The sequence below is a fragment of the Aptenodytes forsteri genome, unplaced genomic scaffold, assembly GCF_000699145.1.
Source record: "Aptenodytes forsteri isolate BGI_AS27 unplaced genomic scaffold, ASM69914v1 Scaffold103, whole genome shotgun sequence".
Taxonomy (NCBI): Eukaryota; Metazoa; Chordata; class Aves; order Sphenisciformes; family Spheniscidae; genus Aptenodytes; species Aptenodytes forsteri.
The window spans coordinates 5,887,997-5,912,678 of NW_008796051.1; the positions used below are offsets into that span (position 1 = coordinate 5,887,997).

Genomic DNA, 24,682 nt, shown 5'->3' on the forward strand with positions numbered 1-24,682 from the left:
CCAGTACAGAGCCCTGGGGAACACCGCTCATGACCGGCCGCCAACTGGATGTAACTCCATTCACCACAACTCTCTGGGCCCAGCCGTCCAGCCAGTTTTTGACCCAGCGCAGAATACACCTGTCTGAGCCGTGAGCCGCCAGCTTCTCTAGGAGAATGCTGTGGGAATGACTCAAAGAGGAAAAATGGCAGTGACACCCTAGGGCTAGGGTGTGCATGCAACTAAGTCCAGCGACGAGCTGGGCACATCAGCTCCAGCATCTCTCCTCGCTCACCTCCTGCCACAGCCAGGGCTCTGGGTTACACAGGGACCCAACACCCCAGCCTCAGCACAGCTGCAGGGCTAGAGCAGCATGCAGCCCAGCATGCAAGACGGATCTCAACTGCTCACAAGCCACAATTTAGCTTCTTTGGGGTTTGTCCTGGCTGATTTTTTTTTTTTTTTTGCTTTCATCAAGGGAAAAGTTTTTAATAGCCTACGAACTTTGAAAATTACTGAAGATGAAATGCCAGACTCGAGTGACTCCAAAAGGCCTGATTTTCAGAATATGATGAATTCCTACTGCACACTGGGATCTATTAAAATGTTTTCCACTGCAAATCATGCTCAAGTACTATTTGTTTTTAAAAATTTTATCCAGGCTCTACAGATTAACTCAACATTTTCTTATTTCTGTGAATTGAAGTCAGCCCTTTAATGTAATTAAAACATTTCCTGCCGAAAGTATCCTCTAAGTCTCAAACTTGGGAGCCTCCCCAAAAACGGGAGCCTGAATTCTCAGGACACCAGGATCCAAGCAAGCCAGGTGGGCTGTGAAAATTAATGAACTATGGGAGGCATCCCTTCTTCCTACAGCTATTGCTCTGGACAGTCCATGCCTGTGCTGCCTTCATTTTCGCTCCACCACTTTCCTCTTGCTCCCTTCTTTTGTTTCCTCCTTCATTAAAAAGCCCAGCAACCCCTTAAGGATTTCAGAGAATAAAATGATTAACCCCCATACGCTTTCTGCTCAAGGAGTTTGTAAGTTATACTCATTTATCCCAGCATGCAACCGGCTTCCCTTGGTTAGACTATGAACTATTGAAGGGCACTCCTATTACTCTAGGTTTGTGCAGGACCTTGCATACTTGTACCACAAATTTGAGCCTTTTAGTATTATTGTTGTAAATCCCAATCTGACTATCAGTAATTTAAAACTTCATTGTAAAAATAAAACTGACCAAATGGCAGATTCCTGAGTTGTTGGGAAAGTTTTGACTGTGATACTTTCATAGCGTACAGAGAGTTTTCATTAGACTGGGGCCAAGAATTTTTAAGAGTTCTGCCAAAAGTAATTCCAGTTCTTACAGATTTGGTTCAATGCTCTGTAGGCTTCAAATGCCATTTGTGTCACAGTTTTAGCTTCAGAGCCTACCTGGCCACAAGCTGATTGGGGTTGTCCCTGGTTGAACACCAGGGATCAAGGGCTTAAATGGAAGCCCTTCTCTTGTGATGCTAAAAGTACTAAAATACTCATTTTTGCAAAATCAGCAAAGTTAACAAGCTTTCTGGTTACTTTGACAAAGCCTTCTATTCCAATACCAGTAAAATTATTTTCTTAATAACTGGGGTATCAGAATTAAAAGATTTTCACAAGCTTCCTTTGGAACAGGAATAATAATAGTCTTCAATAAACTGAAGCCTATTATTATTATTATGGTCAGTGCACTTGAACAAATTAATTTGGATTTGCTGAAAAGAGCAACAGACACACATGTTAATTATTTAGCTTATCTAGAAAGTGGCACAAAACTCTAAAGAGATCTGGTCTATAACAATTATTTACCCAAATCACTTGTCTGGGTTGTATTTCAGTATTTTGAATTACAATGTTAAGCACAAAGTTGCAAAAATTTGTTTTAGTGACACCAAAATTTTTTTCCTTCCCCATGAAGTACTAGCAACACTTACGATATTTTTGTTTGAGCTTTCCATACATGGAAAAAAACAGGAAAAAATACAGAGAAGAGCCAAATAATATATTTTCCTTTGCTTTGACTATTTCTGATAAGTGATCAGGTAAGAGAGGGTGATCTCACATAACTGATGTTCACCATTTTTTTCATAAATTCAGTTACACATTTAATTAAGCCAACTGTTAGTGATAATGTATGGCTGAATGAATGTAGAATCTGTAAGTTAAACTTTTTCTCAACAGTTCCTTTCAAAGGTGACAGCTTTGTGTGCCAGTTTACTTTCAGCAGTTTGCCAAGGATTGTTTAATAACAGGTGGACATGATTCCTGCGATATCCAAGGAAAGTTCATTATCAGGAAATACAAGTTACAGCCAATCATCCATAAAAAAGCCGTATACTGCCAGCCAACCTGTTAACAAAAACTACGTGAAAACACTACTAGTAGCAAAACTCTGCTATTTGATCTCATGCATAATTAAAAGTGGTCCAGGGGAATACTCAAAGCACCAAACGAGTGTGGGAACTCAAAAAAGAAGCTGACAAGCAGCAAAAATGCAGAAATCTTGTATACATGCACTAGCAGATATGCATATATAGTAGGAGAACAAATCCACTCTTAAAGCTCTGTCATCAAATTAAAGGGGAGTTACAGTAACATCGAGCAGATCTAACAAAGTCATCCTGTGCTGGATTCTAAAATAAAACACTTTTCAAATACAGTTTAAGATAGCATTTTAAAATGCCCATTGAAGAATTCATAATTTTGCAATCAAACAAGACAGTATTGTCAAGTATTTTGAAAAAGTTTAACAGGCACAAATATTTTTAGATTTCTTTGGTAGTCTCAGCTCCCTACACTGCAGAAGGCTGCTCTACTGGGTTAACTACTACTGTGCCTCGTAAGACTTGAAAATCTTTCAACACATATACCTCACCTCCCTAAGCCAACGAATGCATCCCCAACATTAACAATGCCTCAACCCACATCCTTTGGGAAGAGAAATGGGAATTCTCCCACATCTCATTTTTATATCCTATTACCAATTAAAAAGAAGTGCTGGAGGTTGATATATCTGCACGTGATTCTTGCATCTGCTTCCTCATTCTACTGATCCATTTCCATGGGACACAGGCCATGATTAATCTAAAAGGCTTCCAACAGATCATTCTAGGGCATTACAATAGCTCTGTTAACTGCAAGGCACTCCACGGTGAATACCTCTTCTCATGGGAATATCTGACTAGCAGTATTAGTTGATTCTCCTTCTTATGTTTCTGAGAGAGAGGTGGCTCCTCAGAGAGACTGACACCCCAGAAGCACCCATTTGGAAGCAAAAAATTTTATGAAACCCATTACAGCACTTAATTACACAGGGCTTCACTTCTCTTTGCAAAAGCTGCATTGAGTTTAGGAATCTGACATAGCCTTTCCATGGCAGCTGACAGGTGAAAAGAGTTACAGCTGTGCCCATAAACACAAGCAAGCTTCTGGTGCTAATCCACCAGCACTGGGAAAGCCGCTTTGAGTTCTGGGTGAACGGGTTTGCCCTGAAACCATGTTTCAATCTCAGGATAATTTTATCAGAAGACTTCTGACCTCCCCCATCAGAAGCAGGCTGTCTGCTTCCTACTCAGCGCTGCCCTATCAGTCACTGCCTCTGCTCCGCTCCACTCCGTTGGAAGGCTTGGAGGAGTTGTCAGTCCCATCACGTGGAACAGTACATCTCCCCAGCCAACATGGGCACCAAGGAAACAGGCCAGGTTTTGCCACACAGTAGACAGCCTCATCAAAAATTTAGGGGGATGCTCTGGACACCAACAATCCCAGCTATTTCAGCTCTGGTTTATTCTTGGTCTTGGTCAATGGCCTGTTCTACAACATGAGCCTGGCTCCATAGGCAGGACCTAAGCATGGACAGCATCATCCCTCTCAGGCTTTGGGAGGAAAATAGAGATACTGATTGAGTGTGCAGGGATGGGGTTTGGAAAGGACATGGGAAACGGTGAGGTACTCAATGCCTTCTACACCTTGGTCTTTACTGGTAGGATTTGCCTTCAGGAGTCCCAGGTCGCCAAAACCAGTGGGAAAGTCTGGAGCAAGAAAAATTTACCCTTGGTGGAGGAGGATCGGTATCTAAATAAACTGGAAAAAACACAGGTCGATCAAACCTGATGGGATGCACCCAGGAGTGCTGAGGGAGCTGGCTGATGTCTTTGCGAGGCCAATCTCAATTATTTTTGAAAGGTCAAAGTGACTGAGAGAAGCTCCTGAGAACTGGAAGAAAGCAAATGTCCCTCTTATCTTTGAGAAGGGCAAGGATCCAGGGAACTACAGATCAGTCAGCCTCACCTCCCTCCCTGGGAAGTTGATGGTATCCTCCTGGATACGATTTCCAAACATATTAAGGACAAGAAGGTGATTGGGAATAGTCAGCATTGATTTATGAAAAGGAAATCATGCCTGACCAACTTTATGGCCTTCTAAAATAAGATGACTAGGTTGGTGAATGGGAGGAGCGCAATGGATGTTGTTTATCTTGACTTTAGTAAGGCTTTTGATGCTCTCATAACATCCTCAGACAAGCTAAAAAGTGCAAGCTAAATAAATGGACAGTGAGGTGGATTGAAAACTTGCTGAATGGCTGGGTTCAGAGCGCTGTGATCAGCTGTACGATGTCCAGTTGGAGGCTAGTCACTTAGCGGTGTACGCCTGGGTAAATACTGGGTACTGAGCCAGTACTATTTAACATCCGGACAATAAGGCAGAGTGCACCCTCAGCACGTTTGCAGATGATACAAAATTTGGAGGAGGGGTTGCTACACCAGGTAGGAAATGCCAAGTCCTACAGCTATTAAGGAACAACCCCAGGCACCAGTACAGGTTGGGGACTGGCCAGTGGGAAAGCAGCTTTGCAGAAGAAGATCTGGAGGTCCTGGTGGACACCATGTTGAACATGAGCCAGCAACGTGCCCTTGCAGCAAAGAAGGCCAATAGCCTCCTGGGCTGCGTTAGGAAGAACATTGCCAGCAGGTCAAGGGAAGCGATCCTTCCCCTCTACTTCATGCTGTTGAGATCACATCTGGGGTGCTGGGTCCAGTGCTGGACTCCCCAGTACAAGAGAGACATGGAACAAATCCAGTGCAGTGCTGTGAAGATGATTAAGGGACCAGAGCATCTGTCGTACGAGGAGAGGCTGATAGAGCTGTGATGTTCAGCCTGGAAACGAAAAGGTTGAGGAGGATCTTATCAATGTGTATAAATACCTGACAGTGTTGGGGGAAGCCAGACACTTCTCAGTCATGCCCAGGAAAGGGACCAGGGGGATGGGAAATTGCATTTGAATGTAACAAAAAGAAATTTTTTTTACTGTGAGGGTGATTGAACACCTCTGGGGATTGGTTGCCCAGAGACCTTGTGGAGTCTCCAACCCTGAAAACACTCCAAATCCAACTGGGCGCAGTCCTGAGAAACCAGCTCTATTTGACCCTGCTGTGAGCAAGGGGATTAGACAAGATGATCTCCAGAGGTCCCTTACAACCTCACCCTTTCTATGATTCTGAGAAATTATTTAAACAGAGCTATTAAACCACCTTTTACAGAAGAAAACAGTAAGAACTGGTGATTGTATTTTTCTAGGTTATTGCTGGGGTGTGGATTCAATCTCGTTAATTAATTCATAGGTTCAGCAGCTGCTGACAATTTCTATATAACTGTATGTTTTATTTTAAGTTAAAAATGCAAAGATTCTTCAATAAGCAGTTTTTAAATATATGTAGCATAAACAGAAATAAGTAACATGATTTAAAAATAGATTTGGCATCTTTACATCAATCCTCCTCCTTCCTTGTATGTGATCGCAACTAAAGATGTCTGCCTAGAAAAGATTACATCAACTATGTAGATAAAGTGACTGTTCAAAAAGGGAAGCTTCCAGCATAAATTATTTGTAGCATGAATGTCTTGAATCACTTCAAGCCTAACGAGAAGTAACTTCAGGAAACTGTTGCGTTCACTGGGAGTGAATATGTACTGTCTGAAGCTCAGGTTTTCTTTTATGGCTGTATACAGCACCATTCTTCTGACAATGCAGTCTCACAAATGAACCAGCTTTTGCTCTGTATTGACAGGATAGCTCTTCCATATGCCACTCTGACGGTATTTCAAACTGTATGTTTCAAAGCCGTGCACAAGTAGATTACAATCCTACTCTTGCATATTAATATCCAAATGAGGTGACCAGACCCGTACCCCTGTGGCTGATCTCTAGCATTACTTATTTCAACAGTAAGAAAAAAATATGACGTCCAGTGGCGGTCCACCAGGACAGAGGGGCTTCTCCTTGCAAAGCTGACCTATGAAACTGGTTTGGGGCTGGCAAACTGGCTCCAAACCATAACAACAGTATCACTAGCTCTGAGATATCAGTGAAAACTACCATACTAACCTTATGTTAAATATTGAGATCAGATATTCAGAAAGGCATTCAGATCTGGTCCAAGTCTCTGCCTGCCCTCCTATATGTTTCCTGAAGGGCAGGAAGGACAGGCAGTTAGGCCAGCAGTCCGGCAGCTTTCGAAGGATATTTGGGGCTGAATGCACTTAAGCTGACTTAAGATAGCTTAAGGTGCCTGAACTTTCTGAATTGGGAACAGAGTGTCCCTGGGTTCTCCTCTAAAGAAAGGAACAGAGACAGGACTTCCAGGGGCAATTCAGAAAAGCCAGTAAGATCCCTCTTTGATAGTGGCTATTAATATTGACTATGCAAGGAGACTAAAGCAAATATGCTTCTAGTCTACACACTTCAGATTAGGAGTATAAAGCTGGAAAAGATGAATATGGGCCTTGAAACTATACACGCTATATTTAGTTGTTAACAGCAGAATGCTGCAAGGACCATATAAGACAAATATTACTAAAACAAAGTAACTGTTTTAATACTTAAGCATTATCTTAGCACACAAACTGTTCCAAGCAAAAACACAACAGTGTTACACTGAAGAGACCTTGATATCCTGTACCACATTATCTGCAGTCTGTGAAACAGTGAGGAATACTTGAAAACTTGCTCTTTTGACATTTTTCTATAAATAGATGAACAATCAGGATACTGCTTTTCACACAGCATCCCTCTTGTGAACTGTGGTAATATGTGCTCAAATACAGAAGAATGAAAACAATCACATTTCTCACCTCTCAAATGGACCAGATAATACAGAATTCAGACCAGTCTGTGTTTTTCATTAAACTGGACATGTTTACAAGTCAGATGAAAGCAATACTTGCTCAAATGACCTCCTCTCCTCTGTTTGGAAGATTTATTGAAGGCAATATAGGACAGCAACAATAGTCAATCATAGGTGGCAGACTGCCCTTTTATTAGGCATACTGAAGCCAATTAATCTAAACGAGCTTTCTCCCTTTACCTCCTGGAAGCATGTATGGTTAGAATGCATTTAAAAATTCTGTAGCAATAAATAAAGGTGCTGAAACTATTCATTTGAACTTTGAGAAATTATTTACAGGCACTTGAGATGCTAAGTATTAACATTCTACATACTCTGCTGGGCCATGCCATTTGACTAGATCCAAGAGTTAAAAAATAAAGTTCTAAAACAAGACTTTGTGGTACTGCCATCCTCAGGGGTAGCAGGAAGAGAAAGGAATGCCTGCGAAAGGAGGTAAAAGCAGTAGGAACACCGAAACCTGCCTTAACACTGAGTCAGAAGACTGAGTTAATCGGAATTCTTCAAATAAGGTTGCAAGGGAAGGTGGGCTACTGAACCAGTCACACATTTACAGCATAGAAGTAATCAATTATTGGAATTTATTTCTAGATGTCAGATTGGTAATCTGCCATGTAATATGCCATGTATAGGAGATACCAAAGGCCATTTGAGGTGAAACGCAAGTCTATAATAATCTTATTAATTATGAAACATCAAAACCCAAGATGTCTTAATTCATGTTCTCATTTTTGCAGTCCACGTGCTTCTAATTAGAACTGCTGTAATATATTCGCTTGGGAGGCATATAAGAAAAGTGAGTAACTTTTTAGTAGCAGCTTCTTCTTTCAGTGCACAGACTTAAATAATCCTTTATTCTTGGATTACCTCAAACATCCTCCTTGGATAACCTTCATCGTAAATGCAATTATAATCTTAACAGTTTCACAGCTGCTGTAATATATTCGCTTGGGAGGCATATAAGAAAAGTGAGTAACTTTTTAGTAGCAGCTTCTTCTTTCAGTGCACAGACTTAAATAATCCTTTATTCTTGGATTACCTCAAACATCCTCCTTGGATAACCTTCATTGTAAATTCAATTATAATCTTACCAGTTTCACAGCTGGGCCCAGTGAAGCCTTGTGGGCAGGCACACACATTGGAAGCAATACAGGCTCCTCCGTTCCTACACCCGTCTTTGCAAAAAGCTGCAAAATGCAAAATCACAATATAAGGTTAAGAAAGAATTAACATAACTACACTCAGCAGCCACGCACGTGGCCACAGGCCGCTGGCAGGCTGGCACAAAACGCTGTCCCTGTGGCATGGAGTGCAGAGGCTGCCTTCTCCTAAAGATAGAGGTCACGAAGAGATGGTTTATGGCCCCCCTGCCTCACTGGCCAGATGGGCTGACAAGCTACAGAAGGAGATTAGAGTAAATCATCTGAAAACAACAGCTCACATATGTGCTTCTTCACATGCACTGGGAAGCAGTGAAAAGCAGCATCTTCCCCAGGAACAGACACTTCCTAGGGCAGTGCTGGTCTTCTCTGCTGCCCAAATAAAGGCCTGGGCATAATAGGCACAACTGAACACTGAATTGTCTGGCTACCTTATTCCTTGATTAAGCAGTTAGATTGAAACAATAAAAATAGGTTTTTTTCTCAGGGGATTCTGAAGAACTTAAAAACTTTTACCATTTACAGTTTGAAGTCAATCCCTGGATTTGTTCTTTGGCACGCTGCAACCTGAGAAGCCATGCTCACACATTTAGGTGCAGCATTCTCCAGATACAGTTGGGAATATGTGTATGCATTAAAGAGTCCCTTCTGCAGACACAGAAATGCAACCAGCTCTGATAGAAAACATGGCAGCTGTTAATTGCTCTGATTGTATCCGCAATATGGAATCAGAAATGCTCTGGTCACAAGAAACTGTAGGTGAAACTAGGCAGATGGAGGTTATCACCAACATAAAGAGTTGCTCCAGGGCACTGGTCTAGCCCTGCGCTTGTACCCGGCCACCGGAGATGCCAGGCTTTGGTTTGCAGCTGCTCTGTGTAAGCACCACTGATGAGGTCTTAAGGCTCATCTGAGAGAGAACATGAGTGTTATCGATTCGAGCTTTCCAGCTCTGTTTCCAGGCACCGGCCTTGTGGTGTGAGAGCCCTGGCACTGAGTGAGACATCTAAGCTTCCTGGTGCAGGATGACACGGTGCACGGGAGCACAGCTGGCAGCACAGTGTGTGAAAAGCTGCCAAAGCCATGGGGACAAGAGGTGCATCCAGGTCTCTCTGAAGGACACTGGCATCCAAGCCAGGGCTGCAGAGAAGTACATTTCTCAGATCGGTATACACAGGCTCAGAGCCTTCTCCTGCATACTGTCTTTTCAGTATTGAAAAGGGAGGGAGGGAGGGAGGGAGGGATGCACTTTAAAGTCACAGTGGGGCCAGGTGCCCTCTGAAATGTCAGACCTGCAGTCAGAGCTCTTATTCAGGGAACAGAAGAGCCGAACGTGGTGCTTTAGGGTTATGCACCTTCTCTTAGACCCCAAAAAATCTCAATTACTTTTTTGGAAGCTGACACGCCTCCAGCAGAAGGACTGGGGAATACTCCCAAGCACAGCACAGGAGTGAGCTGCGCAGACAGAGCTCTCTTCTGAGAGGAGAGAGAGCTCTGGGTTTGAACCTCCTCAGGCTAAAACTTTTTTCCCATTCCCCAGAGGAGGAAATACGCCCCAGCATAAAAGGGCGTATTTGCTGACATCTCTCCCTCTACCCATGTGTTTGACTGGAAGTGGACTAGGCTGCCGTGTTTTACAAAGAGCTCGTTTATGTTAGGAATATTTAGAAAAACCATACTGTGATTCAGGTGAAGGAATAACTAGTGCTAAGATCTTAATCAGGCTTAGCAATTAAAGAAATTCTGGGTTGCTTAGCCTTGATAATATACAGCAGCAGAATGTATCTATGGGATATTACCAATGTTAACTCCGGCCCCTGACGTTCTGACACCTAACAGATCAAGAGGACTGAGGCATGATTTCAAGGAACGCTGAGTATGCTATTGCTGCAGCTAGACCACTTCTCACGTCTGAGCCAGTTCCTCTACAGCTACACTACTTTTATTTTCAAGCATCCTCTAAATCCTATGCTCGGAGCCTGAGGACTTCCAAGGATTTGGGCCCGAGTACCAAGTATCATCTCCTCTGATGTGAAATGCAACACAAATAAAAGCAGCGTTTGTATCTCTGGGAAAGCACCTTTCTAAGACTAGTAATATAACTTCTAATATTTACCAGTGAACATTTACCTGAATGTTAGAAAACAAGGCACCACTTCATGTGTCGCAAAGGTTTTGTGCATGCATGTCTATTGCTTTTCTCATTTACAATAAAAAACCAGCATACCAAACAACTTTCAGTTCATCCAAGCAAAAAAGGAAGTGATTGACCGTGGACAATGTAGATCTGACAATGTTTTCACAGCTGTAACTTTGTTGGTAACTGTGGGCTTTCTTGAATGGTCTAGCATATATAGAAACTGTTAACTTGAGACAGAAATGAAACATAATTACTTCAAATTTTAGAGCATACTAACTTATGTATGCATCACCCTCAAATCACTGTGAACGCTGCCAAATGCCAAGTCAGTGTATACCTGCCTATGAAGATCTTATAGGTGCAGGATCTAGATGCCTAGCCTAGCATTTTGTCTGTCTTCTTCAAGGTACGTGAACAGATTTGCATCAACTATGACAAAGCATCTCATCCTGTTCAAAGACTACCATACCCTCGGGTTTTCAGCAGCTTACCTTTGCAGATGGTACCATTTCCCACGTAACCCGGCTTGCAGACACAGTTGTGCCCACCCACGGTGTTGAAACAGAGAGCGTTTTCATCACAGTTGTGCTGGTTTGTTATACATTCGTCATGCTCTGAAAAGGGAAGCAAGAATGGGATGGTCCTGAATTTTTAAAACACAACAGAATAAAAGCTTTGTATAGGTTTCCACATTAAAAAGAGATACACACAGTAGTAGTTACTGACGATAGGGCTATGTGAACATGTAACCGTGGGATAGCCAGGTTATATATTTTTATCACATACCAGTATGTGATAACTGCTGCAGCATAACTCCAGTTTCATTAACAGGGAGCCACCATCATTATACTTTCCGTGTGGGCTACAGTGTTCTCATAAACATTTGCCAAAGAGCTGGCTAACATATTGAAAATCCATATGCTAGTTCTACTGTATAATTTATTCATGCAGGTTTATCTTATGCGGGATTCATAAGGTTTCCTTCAGAAAGCTGACTCATGGTGTGAGACACACGCTCCAAACTGCAAAAGATACGGTTAGCAGAAGGCAGGACTTCAAAACGTAGCCCGTGTTTTCCTTCCCTTCAGTGCGTACGCAGCACTTTATTTAGATGAAGCAAGTAACCCGAAAACAAAGGTCTGCCTGCTGTTCAAGAGACTTTCAGCATGGTGTGTCCTAGCACCGGAGTGCGATGGATGAGACTCAGTCCGGTGACTAGACTTAGACATATTGGGAAATACACCTTTTGGGAATAAATGAAAAGTCTGGACAATATGATTTTGTGTTAACCTGCAATGCACTGTTTAATCTGAAACAAAAAAGTATTGTATAAGTGTTCAGGTTACCGAACATTTTAATGTTTTAGTTTGTGAGTTTTAGGAAATGGAAAATGCAATTTCAACACAAGATGCTCTACAGTGTCATTTCAAAATGCCACATGAAATGCTCTACTATTTTCAAAATGCAATATCTTAGTCTGCAGGCATCAAAATGAAATGTTCCCGTCTTCTGGAAATATTCCTTGCACTTTCTTTAAATCAACAGTATTCATCTATCCATAAATAATTTCAGACCCCTGAAATCAGCACACGTGGACTAACCTGCATGTGAGGTTTTCATAGCCATCATTGTGCCCAGGTTTTAGCAAATTTTATTAGTGCAGCTTATGCCAGTTCTGGCTATCTGACAGAAGTCTTAAATCTGGAACTGGATGCTCTTTCGTCCCCAGTTTTGGGTATGTCACACTGCTCTGAATCTTCCCCTTTATAAATAAAGAGCTGAAGTCTGCACATACCCCACAGAGTTGTCAGGAAAATTAATTTCTTAACATTTGCAAATCACTATGGAAATGTTCAACTTGCTATTTCAACACTGGCCATAAACTGTAGGAGTATAAAACTGGCAGAATGGCACATCTCTAATCCATCAGTAGATGTAAATTGTCCTCTAGTCATGGCAAGCACCTGTTGTTTAAAAGGGGGGAAAAATTCACCAGAATGTAACTAATCAATTCTAAACGCTACACGGTTTAGATTTATTTATTTTTGGTGGGTTTGTTGTTGTTCTTGTTGTTGAGTGTTTATTTGTTTGGTTTTTAATAACAGTAACCTAATATCCCTCTTCTGCACAAGGATTTATGTGTCTTTCTCATCACCAACAAAGCTCTTCCCAACCCTCAGCGCCGAGGCACCAGCACTTACTGAGCTAAGTCCCTCGCTGGATGCAGCAGAGCATGGGCTGCAGGCCTCTACCCTGAAGCATGAGATTTAATTACTTTGCTCTCATCATGAATAACTAACATTGTTATTGTTCACCAAATGATCCAGCCCCTCTAAAATCCAGCTACGATATTTGACTCCGACCTCCTAACATAGTGAAATCTCTCGTGCTGGCTGAAACAATATTTATGCTAAATCAGTCCATAAAATAAAAGAGAAGAAAAGTAATGACCATGCAAATTAGGTAAAAAGTGTTATCTGTACTGTAATAATATCCTGGCTTTCTTAGTTTGTGTTAATATCATGATTTTATTTAAATATGGTATGCTATTTAAATATTAAATATGTGTTATTTTCTCATTTTTAAAGGTTCTGTATAACATTCAGCAGGAAAGTAACTATGGAAATGTGCGAAATATTATGCACTCAGCAGGCCAAAATATCTTGCAAAGCCATTATCTTGGTATCTCAGGAGGTAGGGTCTATACAACAATACATCACACTAGTAAACTCAGCTCAAACCACTGAATTTGACAAATTAAGTATCATCCTCAATGAGGAAGTGTAGCCATCCACCCCATGCCTTAGGAATGCAAAAGCATCCCTGGCACGTACAGCAGCACTTTACTATGGATAAGAGTACATTAGAGGAAAGCAGGTGATCACAGACTGTCACACTGAGAGGAACGGCTCTATGCGCGTGGCTGGAGCAGCTCTGAAAGCCCATCGAGGCGCCCACAGGCACGGCAAGCGCCGTGGCCTCTATGCCAAGCAAACTTGCTATTGGTATTCCAGTACAACAAGGTCTTAACCGTATTTATAACACCATCTTGCCATACCAGGGCCTTGAAGACCATGTGTACAGATGTATGTCCTTCATATAAAAAGATGACCATCACACTTGAGTGTGCCTTCCTAACATTTACTCTCTGGGCTAAGAAAAACTACTGAGTCTTTTAAGATGGATTTTGCTTAAAGCATACAGTACCAATAAAATTAACTTTCTGTCAGCTAAGTAAGGGAGCTTGGATTCAAAGATAATATGCCTGGTTTCCTACTCTTGCTGTAAGAAACTTCAGTGTTTCATATACTCCTGTAAGAAAGTTCATGGAGGATGCTTGCTAACATTTTAGGAGGGTCCAGCACACAACCAGAACTATACCAAAACAGCCAGCACTTCTACTTCTGTGGTTATCTGCTCGAACTTCAGGTCTATTTTTATATAAATCAAATATTAGCAACTAATGAAAAATTCATGGGTCTGATAAATGATTCTTGGATTGAAGTTTACATGTCATTTTTTAGGAGGAAAATGTCTCAGAGTAAGAGGAAATTTTGTGATTCAATTTAAGGAGCAGAGATTTTAAAATTATAGGAATGGAAAAAATCAGCAAAAAAAGAATCAGGATGTTTTACAATCCATCTAGATTTGTTGCTCTGTATCATCTGAGCTTAGCTTCAATAACACACTTAAAACCATTTAAACGTAGTACTTCATATTCCTTCTTACAGCGGCACCTAACAGAGCAGTCAGCCTACACTTCAGGACTGGCTCTTTCATGGACTGATTACAAATGGTTAAACTAGACCTGAAAAAATGCTGTACATAAAGCATCTTTCTACATTCCCTCTTCCAGCACATGGCACGCTACCTACACCAATTTAAAGAGACCATCAGAAACAGCTTCTTCCAGAATTCTCTATTAATAACAAGGCAGACTGTCCAGCTTTATTAAAGATAGAAATACTTATTTGTAATAAAAATTAATTATTCTTCATTAATTCATGCTTATCGCTTTGCTTTCTTTTTTAAATCAAACACTTGGAAAGTCACCTTAAGTAAGGAGGACACTGCAGAGACTGAGTTCAGCCATCTTAAATATCAAACCAGGAACTGTAGAAGCAGACAGGACTGTGCATTATAAAGAACCAAAAAAGCAATTTATAAAAGAATCATTTAAAGAGAACCATTAATATGGTTTTTAAGGTCAAAAACTAGTATAGAAACATTATTTGCATTGTTTAGAAATTTCAGTACTGCCCAAATGTATTTCTGATGCTGCAAGAAACAACACTGAGGCCATTTATTTCAAGCATCTTTAGAAATCGTGTGACACATTTAATGAAAGTCCTGTACTTATTTCACTGCACACCATAATGATGATGGGGACAGGCCAGGTACAACAGTATTACAGAGGCAAGGAAATAAAAATTACTTTTGCAAAAAGATTTTAATGATTAACACACCTGAATTTGCATAAACATATTCTATAAAGACCGAATGCACTCGTTTCAATGATTACTTCTAAAGCTTTATTATCTAATATATCTACATTCCATTTTGCACTGTTCAGGACCCTATGCTCAACAGTGTTAAAATTCATAAAATCTCTGTCCTAAGTAAAAATCAACCAAAGTTGTGAATACAGTATTTGTATCGACTAAAGTATCTCTGGAATGAGGTCTTTCTAGATAGAAAAAAAATTTCAACTCTAAACTTTGCCATTGCTCCACAGTAATAACAATAGCAACAGAAAGTGCATCTGAATGTTCCATTAAAGAGTCCTTATGACACAGACGACTTAAGAGATGCAAAAAATTATGTGACAAAGCAATTAATTCACTTACACGCATTTGGGTGTGCAGCAAATAGATTATATACACACACACAAATACATATACATATATGTCACACAAATACATATACATGTATGTACATACATATATACACATACAGTAAAGGTGATGTACTTTATTTTACTTTGGTTCACTTTGAAATAGTACTCTAGAATATTCCATATGGTTTGCTTGACAAAAATGTTGTTACTTCAGGATATCTAGGGTGAAGTACTGCATCCTAGTACTTTACCTAGTACATCCTAGAGACTGCTGGCATAAAGTGATCAGGACCCACTAGATCCTGCGATGTATGACAATGCAATGACAGCTGAGGGATCTGTCTTACCAAGTTCATTATCTGTGCAGAGATTCTTGCAGAGCTTAGTAAAATTTAACATACTGTCTACAAGGTGTGTCACCTACCTCCTCCTCCTTTTATTTTCCTAGCACTATGCAACACCAGTCCCTATCCTTCCTACTGTGTATTTCTTGATTAATAATAAACAAAAAAATCTGTAGAGCATTTCCTACTTGCATACTGCAAGCCTTCCCAATATTTGCCTTGCGCATCCAAATTCTGCAAATGTCTAAGAAAAAAAATAAACAAACAGAATCCAATCTAGCAGCAAAAAGGGATGATGAATGAGTTGCATCACTTATTTATGGGTAAAGAATATTACGCTGGCAGTTTTCCCGAACCATCCATTACCAACATTGGAAAATAAGAGCTGAGATCACACTTAAGGCACAGAAATGCATAGAAGTTCCCAAATATATAAATAAAATACACCCCTCCAATTGTAATCTTTTAACACCATGCAACAGATATTCATTTCTGAATGAGGAACTTGTGGACCAGGATCAAATTAAAATAATTTAAATAAAGAGAATATATTAGGATTTTCTCCTTTTGATGCCTCTGAAATCTTGAACTCAAATTACTTTTGGCCTCCTGTCTCCTTCCCATTGATCTGGTATAGATCTACGGAGCCTTGGTGACCAGCTGGCAATCTGACACAACAGTGACACCAGTCGCAGCAGTGACAACAGATAAGAGTTACTTGAAATATCAGTAGCCGACACACTTAAATGCCCACTTACAGTTTATCTTAATTACAAGCTTTTTTCCCTCATATAGTTCATGTACAAGACAAAAATTAGTAGTAATTATATGGGTAGTTTGGAAGACTTATTCCATTAACATCATCTGGGAAATGACAGACGGTTAATTTCTTTAAGGCTTCATATTAACTAGTTTAAACTCTAATTAGCAGGGTTACTTAAAGTCTCAGTATGCACACTATTTTCAAAGAGTAAATTTATTGATGATTATGCTATGTTTTCCATATATTTATGTTAAATTTTTGTATTGATATTCCCCAACTCAAGTATGCCCCAATTCATTTTTCTATAGATACTCCCTAATTCAAATGCAAAATGGAACCCATGCTTTAATTACGCATAGAGTTACCATCACACAGTTTACCCTTAGTTAACGCTGAAGTCATTAATCATTAATTAATGACCACCAGCAACTGCCCTCAGTTCAAAGCTGGGGATATGAAAAGCCAGGTCTCCCTACAATAGCCTATTCACTGCTAATAACAGTAATCCTGTTATTTGATTGATTTTCACCTTCATCCACTCCCATATATCCATGCTGCTCTTGGTCCTCATTTTCTAATTCTTTCTTCAGGGCAGCCATAAACAATTTCTGTAGACCTATGTCCAGAATTTTCCTAGTTTTTTCTCTTAATTATGTTGATAATAAAAATAGCTCTGGCATGTGCATGTTCTATTTTCAAGGTCTGTTCAGAGACCATCCTGCTTTCTGAAATGCTGTTTCTGTCTGTAATTACTTAGTCCATTGTTGTTCTTCAGGGAGAACAGCTGCCATCGTCTCATCCAGATGTCTACTTCTCTCTTTTATCTGTTAGCTTATTTACTTATTCTATATTTGGTTTTAATATGATAAAAAAAAGAAAAAAAAGAAAACTATAACGAAACCTTAGGAAGAAAATCCACCTGGGGATACGGCCAAAATCCAGTGCTCCTTTTCATATCCATGATGAGAAAGCTCCAGGACTGTATCATAGTTATACTACTAGGAAGATGTAACAGGGAACCTATATTAATGGCAATTATTGACGAAGGATTAAAAGCAGCTGAAAAACACTTGATCGAGAGATGGCATTACTCAGAACACACACCCATTCTCCTTGTGTCTGCCTGTGAGGCTAGGAGGGCTTTGGAGAAAGCTAGGTGGCTGTGGCTCTGATGAGACTCAAGGCAGGCATGGACTGAGCTGGACTTTTGGAACTGGTATAATTTGTTTCACAAAAAGAGAAATCTTGACACCGAATGTGATGATGAAATCCACCCCTAAAATACCTCCCACTTCCAATCATGAAGTTCTTTTCTCTCTAGGACAACCAAAATTTTTAACGTGTGCCCTGTTCTTTACCAATGTGGAGAACACAAGAAAGATCCTCGGACCAAAAAAACCCTAGAGAAATACTGCATATTTATAGGCAAATATAACTTCAAAAAATATGGGACATTCTAAATCTAGTAAACACTAGTTTTTTGAAAACATATTCTAAGACGATTTTCAATTTTATGTTTTATGGCATGTACTTTTTTTCCTACCCTCTTACTTTTACTTTTTTCTTTGCACAAAATCTCTTTTCTTTACTTTTTGGTTATTCCTGTTCTGGGTTTTCCTCCTAGATTGAAGGAATACGTAACTCTTAGCCGTAAGTCCCTTTGAATTGTCCACTAGTAATCCCAAATTCTGTAGCTCTAATAATGGATTTTATGGCTCTATGCAGGGTATACTCTCCCTCAGGACTCAACTTGAAAAGCCTAACACGAGTTGAATGTCCATCAGTCCACCCTTCCTGTGGTATCTGCACACCAAGAAGTCCATGCCAATATCTCCTGGTACTCACGGAAGGGAGAGATATTCTTGGTCTCAGCCACAACGGACAAGTTGATGGGTGAAATACATATTTCAAGGCAGGCCTACCATTACTCCCTCCATCTTCCTCCACAACTCTTGAGCAAATCATTTAAACCTTCTTAAACACACCTAAGTTTCACCATCTTCAAAATGTGTATTATAATTTCTGATTTCATGGAACATGACATATTTTTGCAAAATACTCACACTCCTCTTGTGGAGGCTTCCATTGTAATATTAATCAGTGTTACTTCATGTAACATCCTGTCAATTTTTACACTTTTCAGCCAGTTAGGCAGAGGAAATATATTGAAGAATATTTAGTATGATAGCTAAAGTTAGATAAGCTTTAATTTATCTCCACTTTCCTTAATGTCTGCCACTTTCTATATTCCTTCTTGAACAGAAAAGTTTAAGGGAAGGATTTTCTAAAGCACTTAGCATAGGCCTAACTGTTTTCCCTAAAGGAAAACCTGTAACTCCCACTGATTTCAATGGCAGGACTGTAATACAAATGCAAATTTATTTTGAAAATCCCACCTTAAGAGATTTCACTCTAGACATAAGCTCTGTGACCTTGTCACCCACTTCTTTCTTGCCTTAATTCAAACTGATCTCTTAATATCTTGTCTCTTCTACCACTGACATTTTAAAATACGGTTTCTATCTTTTAAAAGGTATTTCATCATTTAGACTTTCTCCATAAATTCATTTCATTTTTTTTTTATCTAGCCAGATGCATTATTTGTTTCTAGGTAAATCTTTTTAAATTCCAACTTGTATTGTACAAGAAACCTCCCAAGCACTTATGATAAACTGATGCTTTCAAAATCTTCTATTATGTTGTCAAAAGTGACGATAATAGCAAATTCTGCAACTATAGTAGTGTTCCCTACTTTGTTGCTACTAGAACAGCCAGACTAGAGCTGTAAATACTCTACTCCCATTTCCTCAGCCAACTGAAAAATGTTTATTTTACTGCTTCTCCTAATGCCAAGCCTTTTAATTTACTGTTTCCTTACTAAAAGGCTCTATGTTATACAAGTCTGCCACCAGCAACAGATACATGTATTGGATACTTGGCCTCCATCCTACACATATTTCTGTTATACAGAGAAAGCAGAAAAGAGGCTCTCCGACTGCTGAGGCTCCTAACTTGCGGCCTATTCTCGTATTTCACTAGTAACAACTTACAGACCGTCTACATAACCAGAGGGCTCCACAAAAACGCCTTTGAGCAACACCATTTTTCAGCACGGAGATAAGAGAAGGATAGATATACAACAGGACGGGAGAAACATGTCTCAGCAATCAAATACCGGCCAAAGTTCGTTTAATAAATTACAGACGTACTCAAGGCTCTCTGGAGACAGCTGGTGCCCCTCTTCTATTCTTTTTGGGATAGCATCGTGACCAGAGTTTGCCAACTCATTGTTCTGGGGGCTCCTGGGGAACTTACAGCTGCAACATACAGCACCATTATCAAGGACAGTGCTTGCCAGGTCAAGAAAATGAGAGACATCACAGTGGTGGATGAAATGCTGCTGTTGCTTTGATCCTGCTCTTGTCCGCAGGAATCTGGAGCAACTTACCTAACCGTAAGTATTAGGGAACAAATGGTTTTTCTGTCCTCTTATGCAGCAGGGAGATTTCTTAATGCATGAGATGGTTCCTCTTATTTCCCTGGCGGTACTGTGACACAGGCACTCAGATGACCCATCGAATATCAAGTAAGACAGTACTATTTTTGATAAAACAACTGTAGTGCTTGAGCTCTATGGGGAGAGGAGGCTTTCCTTCACTGTTGCTCATCTGATTTTGAAGAGGGTTCTCTACTTGAAAACAGGGACAAAGATATGCTTCAGTGATGGTAAAGCAGAACAATATTGATGCTTTGCCCTTAGGTCAGCCTTGATACTGTCTCTAGTGAGGCTCTCAATTTTCCCTGATAGTTTACAGAGGCGCACCAAAACAGCACAGCAAATGTATTCTTCACAAACACTGCACCCAAGCTGCCTTCCCTGGAAACAAAAGCACTTGGGGAGAATGGTACAGCCAGTTCTCACCATAGCTCTTCCCTGACATTATGCTAACACACATACCCAGCCTTGGAAGCCAGGAAGTGCTCCTGGCTTCTGCAGTTCAGACATAGCCCTTGATGCCAGCAGATACCCTGCAGAGCTGTCTGCACTGCTTCTAACAAAAAATGGCACAGCATAGTAATGGAGATTCAATGAAATTAGCTTTCATCTTCCTTTCCCCCCCTGCAATGGTATGAAACTTGACACTGGCTAATTTAGTTGTTTCATGGGTAGATTTTCTAGTCCACACCATGCTTTTGTTGCCACAGTTCAACTGCTAGTGCCAAACAAGCTTACAAATAATTATTTCAGTACTTACATATATGGATACTTATGTGCATTTTATACTGATAAATAAATATTTGCATAAGCACATCTTAGCAAACTTCACATATTTGAAAAATTCTGCCATCAAATCTGCTCTCCTATTTAAGAACACCGTGAGTTGCTCTAATAAGCAGAACCACGGATGACATTAAGTCTTCAGTATTGTTCAGGTCTCAAACACTCAAAATATGAATTTAGAATCAAACCACAGAGTTAAGAAAAAAGCAAAGCTTGACCAGATATTCCATTTTCCTAATACTACTGTCATCCCAGGATGACTTCACCTTTGTAATCCTTTTTCCTTTACATGTCTCCTCTTTGGAAAAGTTAGGATTTAAGCTGAGATGCTGTGAACAACTTTGGAGGACTTCAAACTAAGATGAAGCCCACCCCATGGAAGGTGTACTAAGTGACTAAACACGGGGTATTCAAAGCAGACTGGAATATCCATTCAGGTTACCACCAACCACAATCTCTATTTACCTCCCAAACATTAAAATGATGTAGGCAGAAGTTAAGTTGAATTCTACATCCATTTCCACCTTCTGAAGAGCTAGGAACAAGGTAATAAATTCTTCTTACCAAGCATGTGCACACTCCAAACATTAAAAACACAGAAAAATAATTAAAACAGATTACTCTTGATGGACCCCCACCTTTCCAGAAATCAATCCTCTTATCATGAAAAGAACTGGTCATTTATGCTCACTTTGAACAGTGTGAAACCTTTATCTTCTTTTTTTTAAATGCACTGTCATTAAAAGATTCTGCTACAGGTTTCCAAACCCTGAACATCAAAGTTAACACTGTGTGACAGCTGGTATGTTCCAAACTCATCACATTTAGTGGTCTGTAACAGAGTAAATGACACAATTACCTGCTGTAATTACTGTTGCTGACAATATATTTTCCCTGGTGATTGGTCTGTGTGACTCAGAGATGCTTATCTTTGTCAGTCCAGTCCAAATCTCCATTTCCATGTGACTTGGACATTAACTTAGGAAGTATTTACAAATTAGTTCCAATATCTGCCAAGACAGATATTTGGGATAGTATAAATTAATCTTTTATTGCATGGTTAAACAGTCTACCACTCTAATATTATTTTGCATTAGAAAATAAGTATTCACAAGGAAATTCTCTTCCCCATTTAAATCAAAAGCTCATTTCTTTTATTAATATATTGGAAGGGAAGCACACTGAAACAGGTAAATAAAACGAAGGAATAAAATGCAAATAAATAAGTACATTGACATTTTCACAAAATGCTCGTTCCCAAAGCAAAACATGAGGTAAAAAAATTAAGTGATAAAACATTAACATGCTTAATTCTCATTGCCTTCTTGTGACAATTTTAAAGAACACCTACAGAAAACAACAGTGAATTCTGATCTAGAGCAATGTGAGTTACAGGCTAATCAAGCTAGCTGACTGCAAGCATTTCCCTGGAATACCTTTCACTTTTAAAATATAAAATAGATACAACTCCCTGCACCATTTCTCCTAAGAATACACTTAAGATGATGTGAAAAGATTGCAGCATATAATGACAGTAGGAAACAGATACAGTCTTTTTAAGATGATTTGGAAGCTTGTCAGAAAGAAAAGAGACTCCTACAAAAACTCCTACAAACCATTTAGGTAGAGCAGCCTCCTATTTTACTGCTAAGCTTGTTGACAGAGCTCTTGGTTCTCAAGAGAAACATCGAGATTTTCAAAGTTTTTTGTTATTTGATGGGGAGGGCCTCAATTTTTGCACATCTGACCACATACATTGTAAAGGGGACTGATTTCAAGAAAGTAAATTGATTACCATTTCTGAAATAATTTCTGTTTTCAGTTTTCTAGTTCAGTCTTGAAGATGCCTCAAAACCACTAGTGTTTTCTTAAAAAAAAAAAAAAAAAAAAGACAAAGACAAGACAGAACAGTTCTGTATATTGAGAATGTCCTCAGGAAAAATATCAAATATCTTTTACAGACACAGTACTTTCAGAAACACTGCCTCACTATACGTATCTTCACTAGCAAAAGTGAAATTTCACCCAAGAACCTTAGGATTACGTTGTACAGGAGCACAGCATAGACAGCGATGCTTCCCTTTGTATCAACATGACTTTTCAAATTAATGGTGATTATTTGGCCAGTCTTCCTTGGGGCATCGGCAGAACAAAACCTTAAGGATGGGTTCCAACATATTTTCTCAGTAGGTGGTATTTGTACCTTCTTGTTGGCCGACCCTTTCTGACCGCCACAGAGAGGTCTTGCCAATCACTTCTTTGTTCATTTAAGTGAACTGGAAAACATAGACTGAGCAAATTCTGGAACTGAAACTAGTTTTAGACAGAATTAGAAGGGCAGAAAAAGTGCCAGTTTAGCTTCCACACTATGTGTTCATGCAGGACAAGCCACAGCCTGCCTGCAGGATCAGCAGCACATTTCAGTGTGAATCAGAAGTTACATGCAGAACTAAAAATATAAGCCTTTCTTTGGGATTACGCATAAGAACACAGACACCAGATGAGTCAGTGAAGTGGATAAACCCAATATGTTTACTTTGTGCACCAACACATTTCAGGGTAGATTTCAGCATAATTCTACGTGCAATGAAGGTCTAGCAAGTACGCAACTCCTGCTGTGGTCAAGCGGTTTGTACCACAAGCAAGGCCACTACTCAAGCACACAGCTGAGAAGAGAGGGTTGTAACCCAAAAGGCTATTTCTGAATTATTCTGGCTGCAGAAGTTAATTTCTAATTTGAAGAAGCAGTTTGATGCAGCGAAGTACATCTGTTTTTGTAAGTCAAGAATCATCAGTCCAAAAGACTGACAAAAGGGAGTAATATTGATAAAGATTTATCGCAGAGACAAACCTAGGAAGGATTTGTCAAAGAAGATGACAAATACTAAATTATAATGACTGACAGTATAAAACATGAGTTAAGGAAACAGTCTGCCACTTAGCATAAAGCAGGTTAATCTCTTATAAACATTACATGAAAAACGAAGGACACTCATAAGTTGTTTCAGGAGTCACTCATTACCAGACATGCCACGTAGCATGCAGTGGGATTCAAATTATAAAGAATTAAAAGTTTCCATGCTCACAGATTGTCTGAACAGAAATAATTCAGGGATACATATCTGTCCAAACAGGAAACTTCCATATTCATTCAAAGAAAAAACTTGCAGCTATAATATTAAAAGAAAAGGCTTCTGAAGCCCTGGACAAAATTAAAAAATCTTACGTCTCCTCTTACGAGTCTTGACAGACAGTTATGTTTCTTACTCTCTGCCTTTTCTTACAACTGTGTTATCTTAAGATTGGAAATGTTTTTCAACAGTAGAATGCCAACAGACTGACAGACATTATAACCATATACTGCCAGCTGTACCTACTACCCTCAAAACCTGGATAATTTATATTATGGTTATAGTCACCTTGATTTTATTGTGAATGTGTAGAAAACTGCCGACTTCAACATAGCATGACCACATAACCTTAAATAACTCCACTGTTCCTTTTTTAAAAACTGTCTTGCTTCATACAGTAGCGCCAGTCTCTCACTGACCTTGGCTGAAGTCCCTCTGAGAACAGGCTATGCTCTCCCGGCATGAGGCAATCACCAGCTGGCTCAGACATGATAGATGTGAGCTATCCAACTTCCTTCACTTCTGGCTTGCTCAATGAGACAGCAGCAGATTCCCATCTCCTGAGCCAGAAAGATCTTTACTTCAAAGAAACTGTCCTCAAGGCTACCTACTGTGTTTCCTGACCTTTGCAGTCTATCTTTCACAGTCTGTGATCATCCACAGAAAGATGGGCCAGGGGAGGTCCAGCTGTGAGAGGATGTCATGTTGAGGTTAATTAATACCAGCCATCCTCTCGCTACCATCATCCTAATTCCCACAGTCCACAACTACCATCCAGTACTGGGATGAACAGATGAAGACGTTTTGACCAGACAATACCCCATG

General features: G+C 39.9%; 1 protein-coding gene across 1 annotated transcript in view; it reads right to left on the bottom strand.

The window, feature by feature from the left end:
- The window catches only part of NELL2 (neural EGFL like 2), a 158,179-nt gene that overhangs the window by 32,674 nt on the left and 100,823 nt on the right, over positions 1-24,682 (bottom strand). The window contains 2 exon segments of the mRNA XM_009286250.1: positions 8,292-8,387; positions 10,992-11,114. Coding sequence (XP_009284525.1) covers positions 8,292-8,387; positions 10,992-11,114 — 219 coding nt within the window.